This window comes from Eptesicus fuscus, chromosome 7, assembly GCF_027574615.1.
Source record: "Eptesicus fuscus isolate TK198812 chromosome 7, DD_ASM_mEF_20220401, whole genome shotgun sequence".
In the NCBI taxonomy this organism is placed as follows: Eukaryota; Metazoa; Chordata; class Mammalia; order Chiroptera; family Vespertilionidae; genus Eptesicus; species Eptesicus fuscus.
Genome location: NC_072479.1, coordinates 65595610 through 65612029, shown reverse-complemented (window position 1 = coordinate 65612029; position 16420 = coordinate 65595610). Strand labels below are relative to the sequence as shown.

At 40.9% G+C, this 16420-nt stretch overlaps 1 protein-coding gene across 6 annotated transcripts in view; it reads right to left on the bottom strand.

Annotated features, from left to right (window-relative positions):
* YAF2 (YY1 associated factor 2) overlaps nucleotides 1–16420 on the bottom strand; it is a 100458-nt gene that overhangs the window by 67617 nt on the left and 16421 nt on the right. For 4 of the 6 annotated variants that reach the window (XR_008556620.1, XR_008556621.1, XR_008556619.1 and 1 more), the window contains exon 3: nucleotides 1–72. The exons of the other annotated variants lie outside the window; for them this stretch is intronic. Coding sequence is in view for 1 of the 4 variants with exons in the window: in XM_054719156.1 (XP_054575131.1) it covers nucleotides 1–72 (72 nt within the window). In the remaining 3 variants the exon portion in view is untranslated. The remainder of the gene's footprint in view (nucleotides 73–16420) is intronic. 6 annotated transcript variants of the gene reach the window in all.

The window sequence follows — 16420 nt, the reverse complement described above, 5'->3', positions numbered from 1 at the left end:
CTTCCTGAAATTGGAAATTTCAACGGTTCCTTGGTCCTCGAGGCATTCACAATAACTTCAAAGAATGTGGATCTGTGGAGATTACCCAATAGGAGAACTCCAGTTACTGGTAAGTGATCCAGCTTTTTCTTCTCTATCAGAATAAGAAGATTATTTCATTTTATTTGAGATTATTAACACATACAGAACTACAGAGAAAGGGTTATAAATTCACCACATAACTACATATGCATGCACCAAAGCAAATACAGAAACTATCTGCTAACCACATGTCAACAAAAACTTCTGACATTATTAGAAACACAAGCCAAAAAAAAATATTTGAATGGTTTCATTTATAAAGTTCCACTATAATGGCAGTTATGTTTTAATATACAAATATATCAGTTACCACACTATTCCATTTCACTGAAACAACACCATCATTTTTAATATTAGTACAAGGATAATTAGTTAATCAAAAATCTGTCATTCCCTAACTAGCCATTGTCATTAACATTCACTGAATTTTGGTTTAGAGGCCACTACAGTGGATTAACAATATACAAGGCTTCAAATAAAAAGCATCAACACAATTCCCATTCAGCACTCAATAAGTCTTTAAAATAATCATTTGCCACCTACAACAAATCAACCATACACACATATAAAAGTATGCCAGGCCATGGACAAATAACAACACTGATTTTAATTTAAATAGTTGTACAGAGTAATACGGTAATATTTTTTATTAACGGTTACACTTAAAATAATTGCCTAAAAATGGACGTGTCATTTAAAAAATCTGTTTCTAACAAAAGGAAAAAAGGTCTACTAAATAGAACTTCATCTTCAAGCTCACATTTTACCTTTAACTGAATACATATTAATCAGGTACCTGTTCATTTTAATGTGATACAGCAGTGATGACTTTGCAAACACCAATTCTTGTTGAAGATACAAAGAGATGTTTCAATAATACACCTCCCTTTTACCATTATGTTACTAAATAACTATCCCCCCCTACCCTCAAGAAACTTCGGTTTCATGGTTCTTCATTCTATGAAAACAAATTAAAGATAATGTATCTTTTTTCCTTTGTTTTAATCATAAACAGGATAAAATTGTGTATAAAATAGTTCTTCAACAAAAAATTAAAAATGTAATTCTAATAAATACCTTACATTTCTATCTTATTATAAGGTAATATTATATTTCATAAAGGCTAACAGCACACGTCAAGATTGTTTCTAGATTTCTACTTATTTTAAGATACAAACTGCCTAGTAAATTATATTCATTTTTCTATAAATCTGAATTTTAAAAATAACAGTACTTAATGCACTCAATTTTTTTTCAATTTATCTTTATTGTTGGAAGTATTACATATGTCCCCCTTTTTCCTCCTATTGACTCCCTCCCCCCCACTCCCACCCCCTCACTAGGCCTTCACCACACTATTTATTGTCTGTGTCCATGGGTTATGCATATAAATTCCTTGGTTAATCTCCTTGCGCCCTTCCCCTTTCCTCTGAGAATCTTAAGTCTGTTGCATGCTTCCATGTCTCTGGATCTATTTTGTTCCCCATTTTATTTTGTTCATTAGATTCCACATATAAGTGAGATCATGTTATATTTGTCTTTCTCTTACTGGTTTATTTCGCTTAGCATAATACTTTCCAGGTCCCTCCATATTGTCTCAAAAGGTCAGAGATCCTTCTTTTTTTATAGCTGCATAGTGTTCCATTGTATAAATGTACCATGGCATTTTTATCCACTCATCTACAGATGGGCACTAGGGCTGTTTCCAGATCTTAGCTATTGTAAATAATGCTTCTATGAACATAGGGATGCATGTATTTTTCTGATTGGTGTTTCAGGCTTCTTAGGATACATTCCTAGAAGTGGGATCATTGGATCAAATGGCAGTTCCATTTTTAATTTTTCAGGAAACTCCGCACTGTTTTCCATAGTGGCTGCACCAGTCTGCATTCCTACCAGCAGTGTACTAGGGTTCCCTTTTTTCCACATCCTCACCAGCACTTGTTCGTTGATTTACTGATGGTAGCCATTCAGGCAGGTATGAGGTGATACCTCATTGTTGTTTTAATTTGCATCCCTCTGATGATTAGTGACTTTGAGCATTTTTTCATATGTCTCTTGGCCATTTTTATGTCTTCTTTGGAGAAGTGTCTATTCAGGTCTTCTGCCTATTTTCCAATTGGGTTGTCTTCCTTTTGTTGAGTTGTATGAGTACTTTAAATATTATGGAAATTAATGCCTTATCAGATGTATCATTGGCAAATATGTTCTCCCCTACAGTGGGCTCCCTTTTCATTTTTAAATGACTCATTCACTAAAACAGGGGCATTACACACACATCCATTTCTAACTGTAATAAAAGGATAAATACCAAAAAGGTCATCTAGTTAACTTTTCTAGTTAACTAAATAGAAATCTTGTTGACTTCTATTCCCTGAAGAGTGAGCAAGTACATGGCATAAAGGTCCTACCTGTTTGGTCCTAGCCAGTTTGGCTCAGTGGACAGAACATTGGCCTGCAGACCAAAGGGTCCCAGATTCGATTCCAGTCAAGAGCACAGACCTTGGTTGCAGGCTCCTCCCTGGCCGGTGCCCGCGTGCAGGAGGCAACCAATTGATGTGTTTCTCTGACATCTATGTTTCTCTCTGTCTTTCCCTCTCTCTTCCACTCTCTCTAAAAAAAGTCAAAGGAAAAATAGAGTGAGGATTAACAGGAAAAGAAAATGTCTTACATGTTTAGATTGATAAAATAGGCACAAAAACAATAATCCAAATATATTATCCTTATGGTATAAGCTAGTATAAAAGATGTCATTAAGAACTAAATAGCCTAGCCGGCATGGCTCAGTGGTTGAGCATCGACCTATGAACCAGGAGGTCACGGTTCAATTCCTGGTCAGGGCACATGCTAGGTTGCAGGCTCGATGCCCAGTGTGGGGCATGCAGGAGGCAGCTGATCAATGATACTCTTTCATCATGGACATTTCTCTCTCTCTCTTCCTCTCCCTCTCTGAAATCAATAAAAATACATATTTTTAAAAAGAACTAAATAATAATTTCCAAATTTTATTTACAGAAAATGCAGTCTCCATTAAACTCAGGTCTTATGTATTTAAAATAGAATCAAGTACTTTTTTTAAAAAAAGTAAGTGAATTAAAAAGGTCTTGAAAATATTTTAAGACAACCAAAATGGTCACTTAGACACCAATATTGAAAGTTTTATTTGTCGGTGTTACCATGCCATAAGCTCAACTAAGATATAGATTTCATCAGAATAGCTTAGAAAAGAAATTCCAAAAATTAGGATGCTCTATTCAAAAGTATCCTGTGTAAGCTTTAATAGTCATAATGCTCATCCACAAAAAGGTACTCCTTAGTAATCAAGTACTAAATCAAGCATTTCACTAATGAAAATCTATTCCATCAAATCAATCTGAACTTATGACAATACCGCTCAGGAAACAACATGGTAGCAACTTTCACTTCCTACTACCCACTGGTTTGAACATTATATTTTTCCAAGAAGTAACTTAAATTATAACCGGTTTTGATGATTCCAGATACACTATTTTCTAATTTTCATTAAGATTTAAACATTTAATGTAAGACGTTATGGTTGTGAAAGTTGTTCAAGATAAGTCCTGGACTTGGAATCCTGTTACAGTGTAATGAAATTTGATATTATACACACACATATTCACACATACATAAGTGACATTATTGAAGGGTTATATATAAATATGGAGGAATGTGTGAATATATAATTGAGTTGAACCTCAGTTAACCAAAATAAGGTTAAAAGTGAATTATAAACTTATTAAGTAATGTTATTTACAGAAAACTGTCCTCTTTTTGGCTCCTTAAATAGATCAGTAAAGTATAGAATCCCACTTTATCTGGTTTTTCTAGCTAGAACTCCCTTTCATTATTATCTAGAGGTGGAAAAGTTCTACAGGGCACAGCAGTTATATACAAAAATTATAAGATTGGTACTTAGTCTTTCTTTTATACTTTTGACAAAAATTTACTGTCTATTGTGCCTTAGCTCCCTTTTCATTTCCCATGATATACTATCCTCAGGGTCCCAAATTATAAATACCATCTCATTTCCTAATCAAAATTTTCCTTTTCCTCAGTTTTTATCTGCCATTTTCCCTATATCAATCCATAATGACAAACAAAAGCAGTACTATTTTCTTGTTAATGCAAATTAACCTGAAATCAAGAGGGCAAAAAATATATTCATCTGTAAAATATGGATAACAACTGAACCTACTTCACAGGGCAGTTGTAAGGATTAACTAAGTTAATATAAGTGTTTAGAAACAACGCCCAGAATCTAACCATATATCCAACTATCAGCATGACCACCCAGAAATGAAATTATTTTCAAATGATGTTAAATATAACGTTTTTTAGAGGGATGTAATCTAAGGACTAAAAGAACAATAAAGAAACTCTAAACTTCACTCAGAGATTTATTGTTTACATTAATTCTGGTACTATTATTTTGAAACTATATTTTTATATTGCAAGATAAAGAAAATAACTGATGTTATTAGAAATCACAATTTGCAGCATAAAAGAGCTACAAGAACACATTAATATTAAAACTGAATTGCAAATACCACTAGACACTCATTTTTTAAAAAAAATACATATAGTTTGGAAATAGTTAATAAAACATTCTAGATAGTAGCTACTAAGTAAATCTCTATCGTTATCATACCAATTATATCTACTAATATTATAAAATCAGCTATAACATTAGATTTACTTTATTAAAGGAAGCTACTCAGACTTTAAAAGTTGCCAGAAACAGTCGGGCTGATGTGGCTCAGTGGTTAAGCGTCGACCCATGAACCAGGAGGTTACCAGTTCAGTTCCTGGTCAGGGCACATGTGCAGGTTACAGGCTGGATCCCCAGTAGGAGATGTGCAGGAGGCAGCTGATCGATGATGTTTCTCTCTCATCAATGTTTCTATCTCTCTCCCTCTCCCTTCCTCTCTCTAAAAATCAATAAAAATACATTTTTAAAAAGGTGCCAGAAACATTTACACAAGTAATTTTCCATGTTCCAATACCTGATTTTTATAAGCTAGAATTTTAGGGATGCTGATAAATTCTTAATTGAAAATATGAGATAACTGCTCTTGACTGACACTTGATGGTAAAGATATTAATAATCAAACTGTTTGGAAAAGCTAAAGAGGCAAAATCTAGGACCCCTGCTCCGGACAGAACAGCTCCCCTTTCATCTACAGTATATTTTGGGTTTCCCCCATATCTTAAAATGGGATACTTCTATAGACATTTAATATCATCTAACATTTTCCTGATCCTAGTCCAAAATGTCAGGAGCATTATATGCAGCCCTTTACACACTAATTATAGTTATATCCAAGTTAATATGCAAAAATGCCAACAATTATGTCAACATAATAAGGAAGTCTAACCTTTACTCTGTAATTACGTTTTTTCCCATCTTTTCTAATTATAATATTAAAATTAATCTCACCAGAGTCTAAGCCCTGCATTAGTTTTCAAATCAATTCTTAAAAACCATCTCAAAGATGTTAAGTATATATCTTCCATGTAAAACTGATTTTATAAAACAATGGCAAATTTTTCTAACATAATAAATTTCAATATAATGTGAGGTCAAAGTGACAGTTTTCAAAGTATTGCCTATGTTCTAAGAAATAACTTTGTTATTCAGCACTCATAAAATCTGAATCACAAGTCACATCAAATCAAATGTACTCCACAGATGACTATCACTTTACGGACCAAATACAAATTTATGGGAAACACTATGATTTGCTTGGTTAGCTGATCCCTAAAGAATGTGATGATTCACTCCTCCTAAAAGCAAAAGGGCTTCTTCAAACCATTCATGCTTCTCCACAATTAACCACACAATTTTCCAAGAGTCTTCAAATTACTGGACATTTACTTACCACTTTAAAAGTTCTTAATAGCAAGATGAACCAATTTTTAAAATTAATTCTATTAATTTCCATAGCTACAATCAGCAACTACCTGTGGAAGTACAGGCTTAATGATAGATATTACTAGATAATTAAAGCTCTCTTTCTTGAGAAACAAAGTTAGATACTAACAAAATTATATTCATCTCCCAACCTACCAATATTAACCTCCTTTATTTAACCTATAGAAATAATTCAGAACTGTTATAACTATCATGAAAAGCTTAGTACAAGCACTACACAAGATTATCGTTACAACTTAAAAAATATATTTTAATGCCACAGTTGTTAAATAAACATTGCATAGAATGCAAGGAGAAATTTAAGGTTCTGGTTAAAGTAAAGGCCATTTGACAGCGTCCCTGGGTCCGGGTGAGACCATGTGTCCCTGGATCCGGGTGAGGCCTCGTGCACCTAGGTCCAGGTGAGGCCACGTACCCCGGGGTCTGAGAGAGGCCACGCACCCCTGGGTCCGGGCGAGACCATGTGTCCCTGGATCCGGGTGAGGCCTCGTGCACCTAGGCCCAGGTGAGGCCACGTGCCCCTGGGTCTGGGAGAGGCCAAGCGTCCCTGGGTCCGGGTGAGACCATGTGTCCCTGGATCCGGGTGAGGCCTCGTGCACCTAGGCCCGGGTGAGGCCACGTGCCCCTGGGTCTGGGAGAGGCCAAGCGTCCCTGGGTCCGGGTGAGACCATGTGTCCCTGGATCCGGGTGAGGCCTCGTGCACTTAGGCCCGGGTGAGGCCACGTGCCCCTGGGGCTGGGAGAGGCCAAGCGTCCCTGGGTCCGGGTGAGACCATGTGTCCCTGGATCCGGGTGAGGCCTCGTACACCTAGGCCCGGATGAGGCCACGTGCCCCTGGGTCTGGGAGAGCCCAAGCGTCCCTCGGTCCGGGTGAGACCATGTGTCCCTAGATCCGGGTGAGGCCACGTGCCCCTTAGTCCGGGTGAAGCCGTGCCCCTGGGTTCGCCGAGACCAAACCAGAGGGAGTCGGACCTCCGTTACCACCATTTGTCCACCATCCAGAGCTGAGGGGTCAGTGCTGACATGTACACATAAGGAACTGGTGGTCATTGAAATTGGGTCTCAAAAGAACTGTTGGTCCAGAAAGAAACTCACTACAGACTGATCAATCTGCCTGTCAGCATAACTATTATTGCTCGTCTCACATTCAGTTCTCATAAGTATATATCTAGTGACATATGATCTCGCTCATCTAGGGGAAATGATGAACAACATAGACTGAGGAACAAGAACAGAACCAGAAGCAAGGAGGCATCGATCAGACTATCGGGCCTCAGAGGGAGGATAGGGGAGGGGGGGGGGGAGGGGGAGAGTTCAACCAAAGGACTTGTGTGCATGCATATGAGCCTATCCAACGGTTAAGTTCAACAGGGGGTTGGGGCATGCGGGGGGAGGGGGGGGATGGGAATGGGGAGATGAGGACAAATATGTGACACCTTAATCAATAAAGAAATTTAAAAGTGTAAAAAAAATAATAATAAATAAATTAATTAATTAACAGAAAATAAAAAAAAATATTAAAGTAAAGGCCATTTGACATGGCTGACCTTCTGAAAACATTCTCTTCCCTCTGTTTCTATAACTACACTTTCCTGGGTTTCTTACTCCATATTTAATTTTTCTTTCTCCTCTATTTCTTTCTTCTTCTTTATGGATGCTCTTCTTCTACCACCACCAAAAAAACCACAAAAGTCTTTCTCAATTTTCGGTCCTAGGTTTTCTTTTCTCATGCTATGCAGTCTATTCTCTCCCTAATCTGTCTTATCACTCACATGCCTTCAACTCGGTCATGTATACTGATAACTACCCAATAAATATGTTTAGCCCTGTTCTCTTTCCTAAGCTTAAGCCCCACATATCCAACTTCCTCATAAGTCTCCCCTCTCAGATTTTCCACAGATGCCTAAAATTAAACAAATCTAAAAATGAACTATTACCTTACCCAAACCTGCCCTTCTCCTGTTCCCCATGTCAGTGAGAAGTTCCACCATTTATTTACCCAGCTACTTAACTAAGCCAAAATCTGGAATTCATCTTTGCTTCTCCCCTCTCTACAACTCAACTTCCTACCTCCTACAACCATCTCCAAGCACCCAATAAGTCCTATAAATTTCCTCCTAAACATATCTAGAATCCATTCGTTTCTCTTTCCCACTGATATTATCCTTGTTGGGCCACTAGTGTCTCTTCCCTTGACTAATGCAATGGCTTCCACTAAATGATCTGTCTGCCTCTAGTTAAGATTCAACAAACAAGTAAGCAGGACATTAAGACAAAAAAAAAAAATGCTGTATCAACTGCAGTATCAACTATACATTGAATTGATGGCAAAGGAAAACATTTTAAACTGCTGAAAGAGCCAAGTATGAAGGTAACTTGGGTTTACATAAATTCTTTTATCAAATAAAACAGGAAAAATTAAACATACTCCATCCGACTCACAGATTCATGAAATTAAATTATATTAATGTCCCTTAACATGTTAAGCACCATGTCAGTCACCGGTAACTGACACTATACTTTCCGTCCGGACCTCGTCAGTCACTGGTGCAGCCAGCGTATGGGTGAAATCGGATATCGCGGGCTAAACGGAAAGGAAGACAAAACAGGCTTGGCTCTTAACGTGTTAAAAAAGAAGTGGAAAACAGTTTAAAGCAGCCACAGAACCATAAATGATAAGGAGCCTTTGCAGTTCAGTTAAGCATTATCAATACCTATGTAAGACATAGAGACAGGCATTGAGAATTTTTATTACCATTATTTACAATTATTATCTTTATTATTAAGAACAGTGCTCATTTCCTTACATCATTAATCACCAAAAAGCCCTCTGGTTATATGACTACAAATGGCAAGGTGGGGATTTAAACTAAAATATGACTCCAGGACCAATGGTACTACTCTCAAGATTCGTCCAGGGAAGGAAAGAGAAACAAAACAAAATATTTTCAATACACTGTGTAAATACAATCATTACATTTTGCATAGAATGCTTTAAGAGTAATTGAAAGGGCATTCATTCTGGCCTAGGAATAAAGGAGTGCTTCTCAAGAGAAATGATGCTTAAGCAATCATAAAGAATTAGAAAGAAGTTGTGGAGGACAGGAGAGTGCAAGGCAGAAGTAACAGCATTACATGACACATACACTGAGTGGCCAGATTATTATGATCTCTGAATGCATAATAACCGGGCCACTCAGTGTATATCCTATATAATAAAAGGCTAATATGAAAATTGTCCCCTCGACCAGGAGTTCGACCAGCAGGCAGGCCGGCCAACCAACCATGTCCCAGGCCCCTGGCCAGACTGGCCGGACCCCACCCATGCACGAATTCATGCACCAGGCCTCATATACAGACACACACACACATATATATGTATAAGATGACAGTATCCAAAAAAAGACCATGATTGTGCTGACACTCCAACCTTGAAAATAAACTTACTCCTTAACTATGGCAAATAGTAAAAAATGCTGATTTAAAATGTTTCAGTTCTTAAGTGTATATGCACTGCTTACCACTATTACACTACCAGGGTACTTTCATCTTTTTTTAAACTCTTTGTTTATTGATATTTAGAGAGAAAGGGAGCGAAACATGGATTAGTTGTTCCACTTATTTATGCATTCATTGGTTGCTTTTATATGTGCCCTGACTGGAGATCAAACCCACAACCATGGTGTATCCGAAAGATGCATCAAATTAATTACCCAGCCAGAGCAGAAAACACTTTCTTATGCTCTGGTTTTGTTAGTTACCCCACTAGGATCCCATATTTGACAATAGGGACTGTTAAACCCTATATAAATTATATTACCACATGTGTATTTGATGTTTTTAGCTAACATTTTTTGAGGACTTACTATACAGTAGGCACTGTGCCAAGTACTTTGCAAGAATTATCTCATCTAATCCTCACAACAACTCTATAAGGTAGGTGTTACCATCTCCATTTTACGAATGAAAAAACTGAAGCTCAAAAAGCTGAGTATCTTTCAGAAAGTCACACAGTCATTAAGTGGTGAGATCAATATTTAAACCCAAAGAGTGGAACTCCAGAGTCTAAACTCTTCACCACAATACTACATAATTGTAGGGAGTTATTAAATGTTGAAGCTCTTTTTTTTCTTTCCGTTATCATACTAAATACACATAAAAATTTAACATAGATACATATTTGAAAAAAATAAAACTGGATATATTTTCTTGCACTAAGAATATGTATAATGAAATCCTATACAAGTGGAAAACAGCAAAATTACAGTTAAAATGTGAATTACCAAGGTATCCTATCTAATAAAAGAGTAATATGCAAATTAATCATTTTGCTACACCCACAAGCCACGCCCACCAGCCAATCATGAGCAAGTATGAAAATTAACCCAGCCAAGATGGCTGTGGCCACGGAGCGAGCAGGAGGCTTGGGTTTCCCCTGTAATGGAAGAAGCCAAACTTTCCACACACCCTGGTCGGCCTAGGCCTCCACTCAAGGCTACAAAGTTTCAATTATAGAAGATATATAAATCCCAACAAAAATGGCTGCGGCCACGGAGCAAGCAGGAGGCTTGGCTCCACTCAAGGCTACAGAGTTTTAATTATAGAAGATAAATAAATCCCAGATACCAGGGCCTCCACTTGGGTTGCCGGGGGGCGTGGCCAGCCTGCAAACCACCACAGGCCCCTCGCCCAGGGCGCCCCACGCCCCAAGGGAACCCCCACCCTGATCTGGGACACCCTTCAGGGCAAACCAGCTGGCCCCCACCCGTGCATCAGGCCTCTATCCTATCTAATAAGACTAATATGCAAATTGACCATCATTCCACACAAGATGGCTGTCCCCATGTGGTCAAAGATGGCTGCCCCCACGTGGACACAAGGTGGCCACCACAAGTTGGCCAGCAGGGGAGGGAAGTTGGGAGAGACCAGGCCTGCAAGGGAGGGCAGTTGTGGGTGATCAGGCCAGCAGGGGAGGGCAGTTGGGAGGGACCAGGCCTGCAAGAGAGGGCAGTTGGGGGTGATCAAGCCTGCAGGGGAGGGCAGTTAGGGGTGACCAGGCTGGCAGAGGAGGGAAGTTGGGGGAGACCGGGCCTGCAGGGAAGGGCAGTTGGGGGGGACCCAGGCCTGCAAGGGAGAGCAGTTGGGGGGGGTGGGGGGGGGACCAGGCCTGGAGGGGAGGGCAGTTAGGAGCAAACAGGCTGGCAGGAGAGCAGTTAGGCATCAATAAGGCTGGCAGGGGAGTGGTTAGGGGGTGATCAGGCTGGTAGACAGAAGTGGTTAGGGGCAATCAGGAAGGCAGGCAGGCGAGCAGTTGGGAGTCAGCAATCCTGGATTGTGAGAGGAATGTCCGACTGCCCGTTTAGGCCCAATTCTACCAGGATAGGGCCTAAACGGGCAGTCAGACATCCCTCGAGGGGTCCCAGATTGGAGAGGGTGCAGGCTGGGCTGAGGGACACACACCCCTGTGCACCAATTTCGTGCACCGGGCCTCTAGTATTATATAAAAATGCTGTGTAATCAAAGACATTAAGTTTATGGAAAATTGGCAACAAGGGAATAGTGACCAAATTTGCTAACGAGATTCTCGTAGATAATAGAATAGTCTTATAAATTTTAACAAAAGTAATACTTGATGACATTATTAATTCATTTTGCATCTATAAACTGTATTTCTCATTACTCATCTAATCAGATTATGTGCCTTTGGACCTTACCAGCCCTGGTCTTTAAAAAGAGCAATATGTCTAAGAAAAAGGATGAGAATAAAGGAAAGATACAGTGAAGGAAGGAGGGAGAAAAGGCTTTTCAAGAGAGAGCTTCAAATCTCCCTGCCACTACACAAAATTCATTATCAACTCTTCCCTTTGAAATGTGAGACTAAGAAGTCCAGTCACAACCCAGTAATGCTTAACAGAAGAATCTGAGTTGTAGAAGGCTAAATGGATGGAACAAGGCAATGATTTTCAAAATAAGTGCTTGACAGCAAAACACCTCTAGGAAATAAAAACCAAGAAAAATCCTAATAAATAAAATGAGTGTAGGTGATCTGGCTGAAGGTATTGGCACGCCGTGAGACAATTCCATGAGACCTCAGGGTTCTAATCAACACAATTAAAAACCCCTAGGCCCTTCTGAGGGAAGGCCAGCTATCTTCTACTCCAAGAAACTTACTTGATTCTACCTGGCAAACCCATCTACTCCTACTCCCTATTTCCTCACAGGAGGCTTCCAGAGCCAGCCCTGAATGAGCTATATGGCTGAAGGAATGTATGGTTGTGTATGAATAAACAGAAGCAAGGACAAAAGGTGTTAACAGAGGAGTCATTTTTGGACATAAAAGTTCATAAGGGGAGTGTTGGCCGAACAGAGGAGGGGCACCATAAACAGACATACCCACACACTCACATGCCTGTATACACATGCATGCCCACATACACGCATACTTGCAACCCTTCCTGCACACACAATAAAAGGGGAGAAGCCCTTGGAGAAAAGTAGAGCACGTTGAATGAACATCTCAGAACCTCACCCAGCTCATCTTATCCTGAAAAAAACTATAGAGCAGTGCTCCTCAAATTTTAAGGTGTGTATGAATAATCCAGGGATCCTGTTAAAATGGTTCTGACTTAGTAAGTCCTTGGTGGGGGCCAGAGATTCATTTCCTTTTTTTTAAAAATCTTTATTGTTGAGATTATTACAGATATCCCTCTTTTTCCCCCATAGCTCCCACCACCCGGCTCCCACCACACCCCAGGCCCTCATCCCTCTACTGTCTGTGTCCATAGGTACTGCATACATGCATAGAAGATCTTTGTCTAATCTCTTCCCGCACTCCCCCACACCCCTTTCCCTCTGAGAATTGTCAGTCTGTTCCATTTCTTCCATGCCACTGATTGCATTCCATTCACCAGTTTATTCTGTTCATCAGATTTTTATTCAATTTTTAGATTCACTTGTTGATATATATTCGTTGTCACTTTGTTGTTTATGACTTTTTATCTTTACCTTCTTCTTCTTCCTCTTCTTAATTAATACCCTTCAGCATTTCATATAATACTGGCTTGGTGGTCATGAACTCCTTTAGCTTTTTCTTGTCTGTGAAGCTCTTTATCAATTCTAAATGAGAGCTTTGCTGGGTAGAGTATTCTTGGTTGTAGGTTCTTGCTATTCATCACTTTGAATATTTCTTGCCACTCCCTTCTGGCCTGCAGAGTTTCTGTTGAAAAATCAGCTGAAAGTCGTATGTGTACTTTCTTGTAGATAACTATTTTTTTTTCTTGCTGCTTTTAAGATTCTCTCTTTGTCTTTTGCCATTGGCATTTTAATTATGATGTGTCTTGGTGTGGTCCTCTTTGGATTCCTTGTTTGGGGTTCACTGTGCTTCCTGGACTTGTAAGTCTATTTCTTTTACCAGGTAGGGGAAGTTTTCTGTCATTATTTCTTCAAATAGGTTTTCAATATCTTGCTATCTCTTTTCTTCTGGCACCCCCATAATTCAGATGTTGGTACGCTTGAAGTTGTCCCAGAGGCTCCTTACACTATCTTCATATTTTTGGATTATTTTTTCTTTTTGCTCTTCTGGTTGGGTGTTTCTTGCTTCCTCATATTTCACATCATTGACTTGATTCTTGGGGTCTTCTAGTCTACTGTTGAATCCTTGTATATTATTCTTTATTTCAGTCAGTGTATGCTTAATTTCTAACTGGTCCTTTACTCCTCCCCGCCCCCCCCCTTTTTTTTTTTAGCATTCTCACTAAGATCCTTGAAGGTCTAAGTTCCTCGGAGGATTTGAGAAGATTCTTGAGTAACTTTGTAACTGTGGTTTTGAACTCTGTATCCAGTAGTTTGCTTTCTTCCATTTATTTCATTTGTTACATGTTTGTCTCCGCATTTTGGCTGCTTCCCTGTGTTTGTTTCTATGTATTGGGTAGCTGCTAAGTCTCCTTGATTTGATAGAGTGGCCTTGTGTATTAGGTGTCCTAAAGGGTCCAGTGGCTCAGCCTCCCCAATCACCTGAGGTGGACACTCTTGGTGCACCCCTTTGTGGGCTGTGTGCACAGTCTTGTTGTAGTTGAGCTTTGATTGCTGTCGGTACCACTGGGAAGAATTGACCTCCAGGCCAATTGGCTGTGGGGACCAGCTGTGACTTCAGGGGGAGAGCTGATGAGCAGGACACACCCTTATGGGGCATGACTTGCTTCAGTGGGGCTTTGGTGATCACTGAGTCTGCCCCTTGAGTGTGTCACTTATGGATGTGAAGAGTTATAATCTGGTATGTTCTCACACTGACCATTGGGTACACAGTGGCTCTTGGATCTCCAAGGAGGTGCAAAGTCAGCCACTGCCTGGGGCCACCCAGCAGGAGCTTCAGAGAGATCTACAGATTCCTCCTCTATGTATTGGGTTTGGAAGTGCCCAGACCAGGCCCAGTTGTGAAACAAGGCAGGCTGGTGCTGGCCTTAGGCTTTTTATTAATAGCTTTGGGGCTCCCTGACCCAGCTGCAGCTTGATAGGTTTTAGGCTAAGAAAGGACAGGCCATTCATATGCAAAAGCTGCTGCAAACAGCTTGGGTGGTTGGGGTTGTAAGTTGGGTGAGGCAGGGTCTCAGGGAATCTCCAGGGTGGAGCAAACAGAAATGGCTGCCAGTCAGCCTATACCAGGGAGGTCCCAGCACGGGAACAATGACCACTGAGAGCATCTTCCATCTGGAAGAAAGCCACCCACGCGTTCCTGTCCTGAAGCCAACAGTCCAATTTCTTCCTATATCTGTCTGGGTCCCTCAGAGCCTTGCCCGGCACTAGAGCTCAGAGCAAGCAGAAGCTTGTAAATTCAGTTTGCAGTGCCGGCCTTTTAATAGTAGCAGCTTGGTCTCTAGCAGCCTGTGTGTCACTCAGCCCCAATCCAGACTGGTTTTTACAACCCGTAGTTCTTACTGCCCATAGGGAATTCTTTCCCCACCTCTGAGACCGTGGGCTGGGGGTTTGGTGTGGGACTGGGACTCGTTGCTCCTCCAGGCGGCCTCCAAAGAGGTGATCTCCCTCCCTATTAAAAAAGCGGCACACCCAGGTGCCAGACCAGTCCGTTCCGCACCTCCACACCTCCTACCAGTCTCAATGTGCTTTCTTCTTTACCTCTCTAGTTGTAATACTTCCACTCAGCCAGCTTTCCCGCGGTTCTGGATGATAGTTGTTCTGTATTCTAGTTGTAATTTTGATGTGGTTGTGGGAGGCAGCAAGTACAGGCATTTACTATGCCACCATCTTGGTTCTCTCTTTTTTATTTTTTTAATGTTTTATTCATTTTAGAGGGAGAAGAAGGGAGAAGGAGAGATAGAAACATCGATCACGCCTCTTACTGGAGATCAAGTCCTCAACATGTACATATGCCCTGAACTGGAATCCAACTGGTAACCTCTTAGGACTTGGGCTGATGCTCAACCAACTGAGTCACTGTGACCAGGGCAAATTCTTCATTTCTAAAGGACACCCAGGTGATACTAATACCACTGTTATTTGGACCAACTTCAATAGCAAGGGTCTACAGAACAGTATGACCCAACATGTTCTGGTCAAGTAAGGTTGAGAACACTCAAATAAAACAAGTTGTTCTTCTAAGAAACTTTATTAAACTCCATGAAGATTACATACAATATTTTCAAACTTTCTTGATTTCTTGTTTTCAAAGAGCATTCCCTAGGATTAGTGTCTGTGAAACACACTGGAGCATAGAGGATCAGGCAAGTTGAAAGCAGTCATGGGAAGTCAGAGAAGGCCACCAATTTGGAAGTCTCCTCCTTTCCCCCATTCTTCCAAACAGATACCTCAACTTGCACTTTTAAATGCTAATATCTATGTGTAAAAAGACAGAAAAGAAGCACATTAAACACAACAAAATAGCTATCTCTGGCTAGAGATATTATATTATGACTAGGGGCCCAGTGCACGACTTCGTGCACCTTGAAAGGAACTGTAGGCTGTGAAACTGCGGTGGGCACAGGGGTGGGTCTTGGCCCATCCTCTGCACGCCCACCCGGCCCCTCCCGCCATGGCCTCCGAGTCCCATCTGCCACTACCACACGCTGACAGTGCCGGTCCTGCTTGCACCCGCTGACAGCGTGGAGCAATTGGGGCCGGCGCCAGAGAAGTGGGGCCGGCAAAGTCAGCAGGTGCGAGTGGCGGCTGTTGCCCCAATCGCCCCTCAGGAGCAGGGGGAGGTGGAGAAGCCCTCAGGGGCGATCGGGGCTGGCAGCAGCCGCTTGCACCCACTGACAGTGCTGAGCAATCGGGACCAGTATGAGGCGCCAGCAGCAGGTGCGAGCGGCAGCTCTGGTGCCGACAGTGGTTATGACCGGGGTCGTCGCCGGCAGCGGGTGCAAGAGGCGGCTGC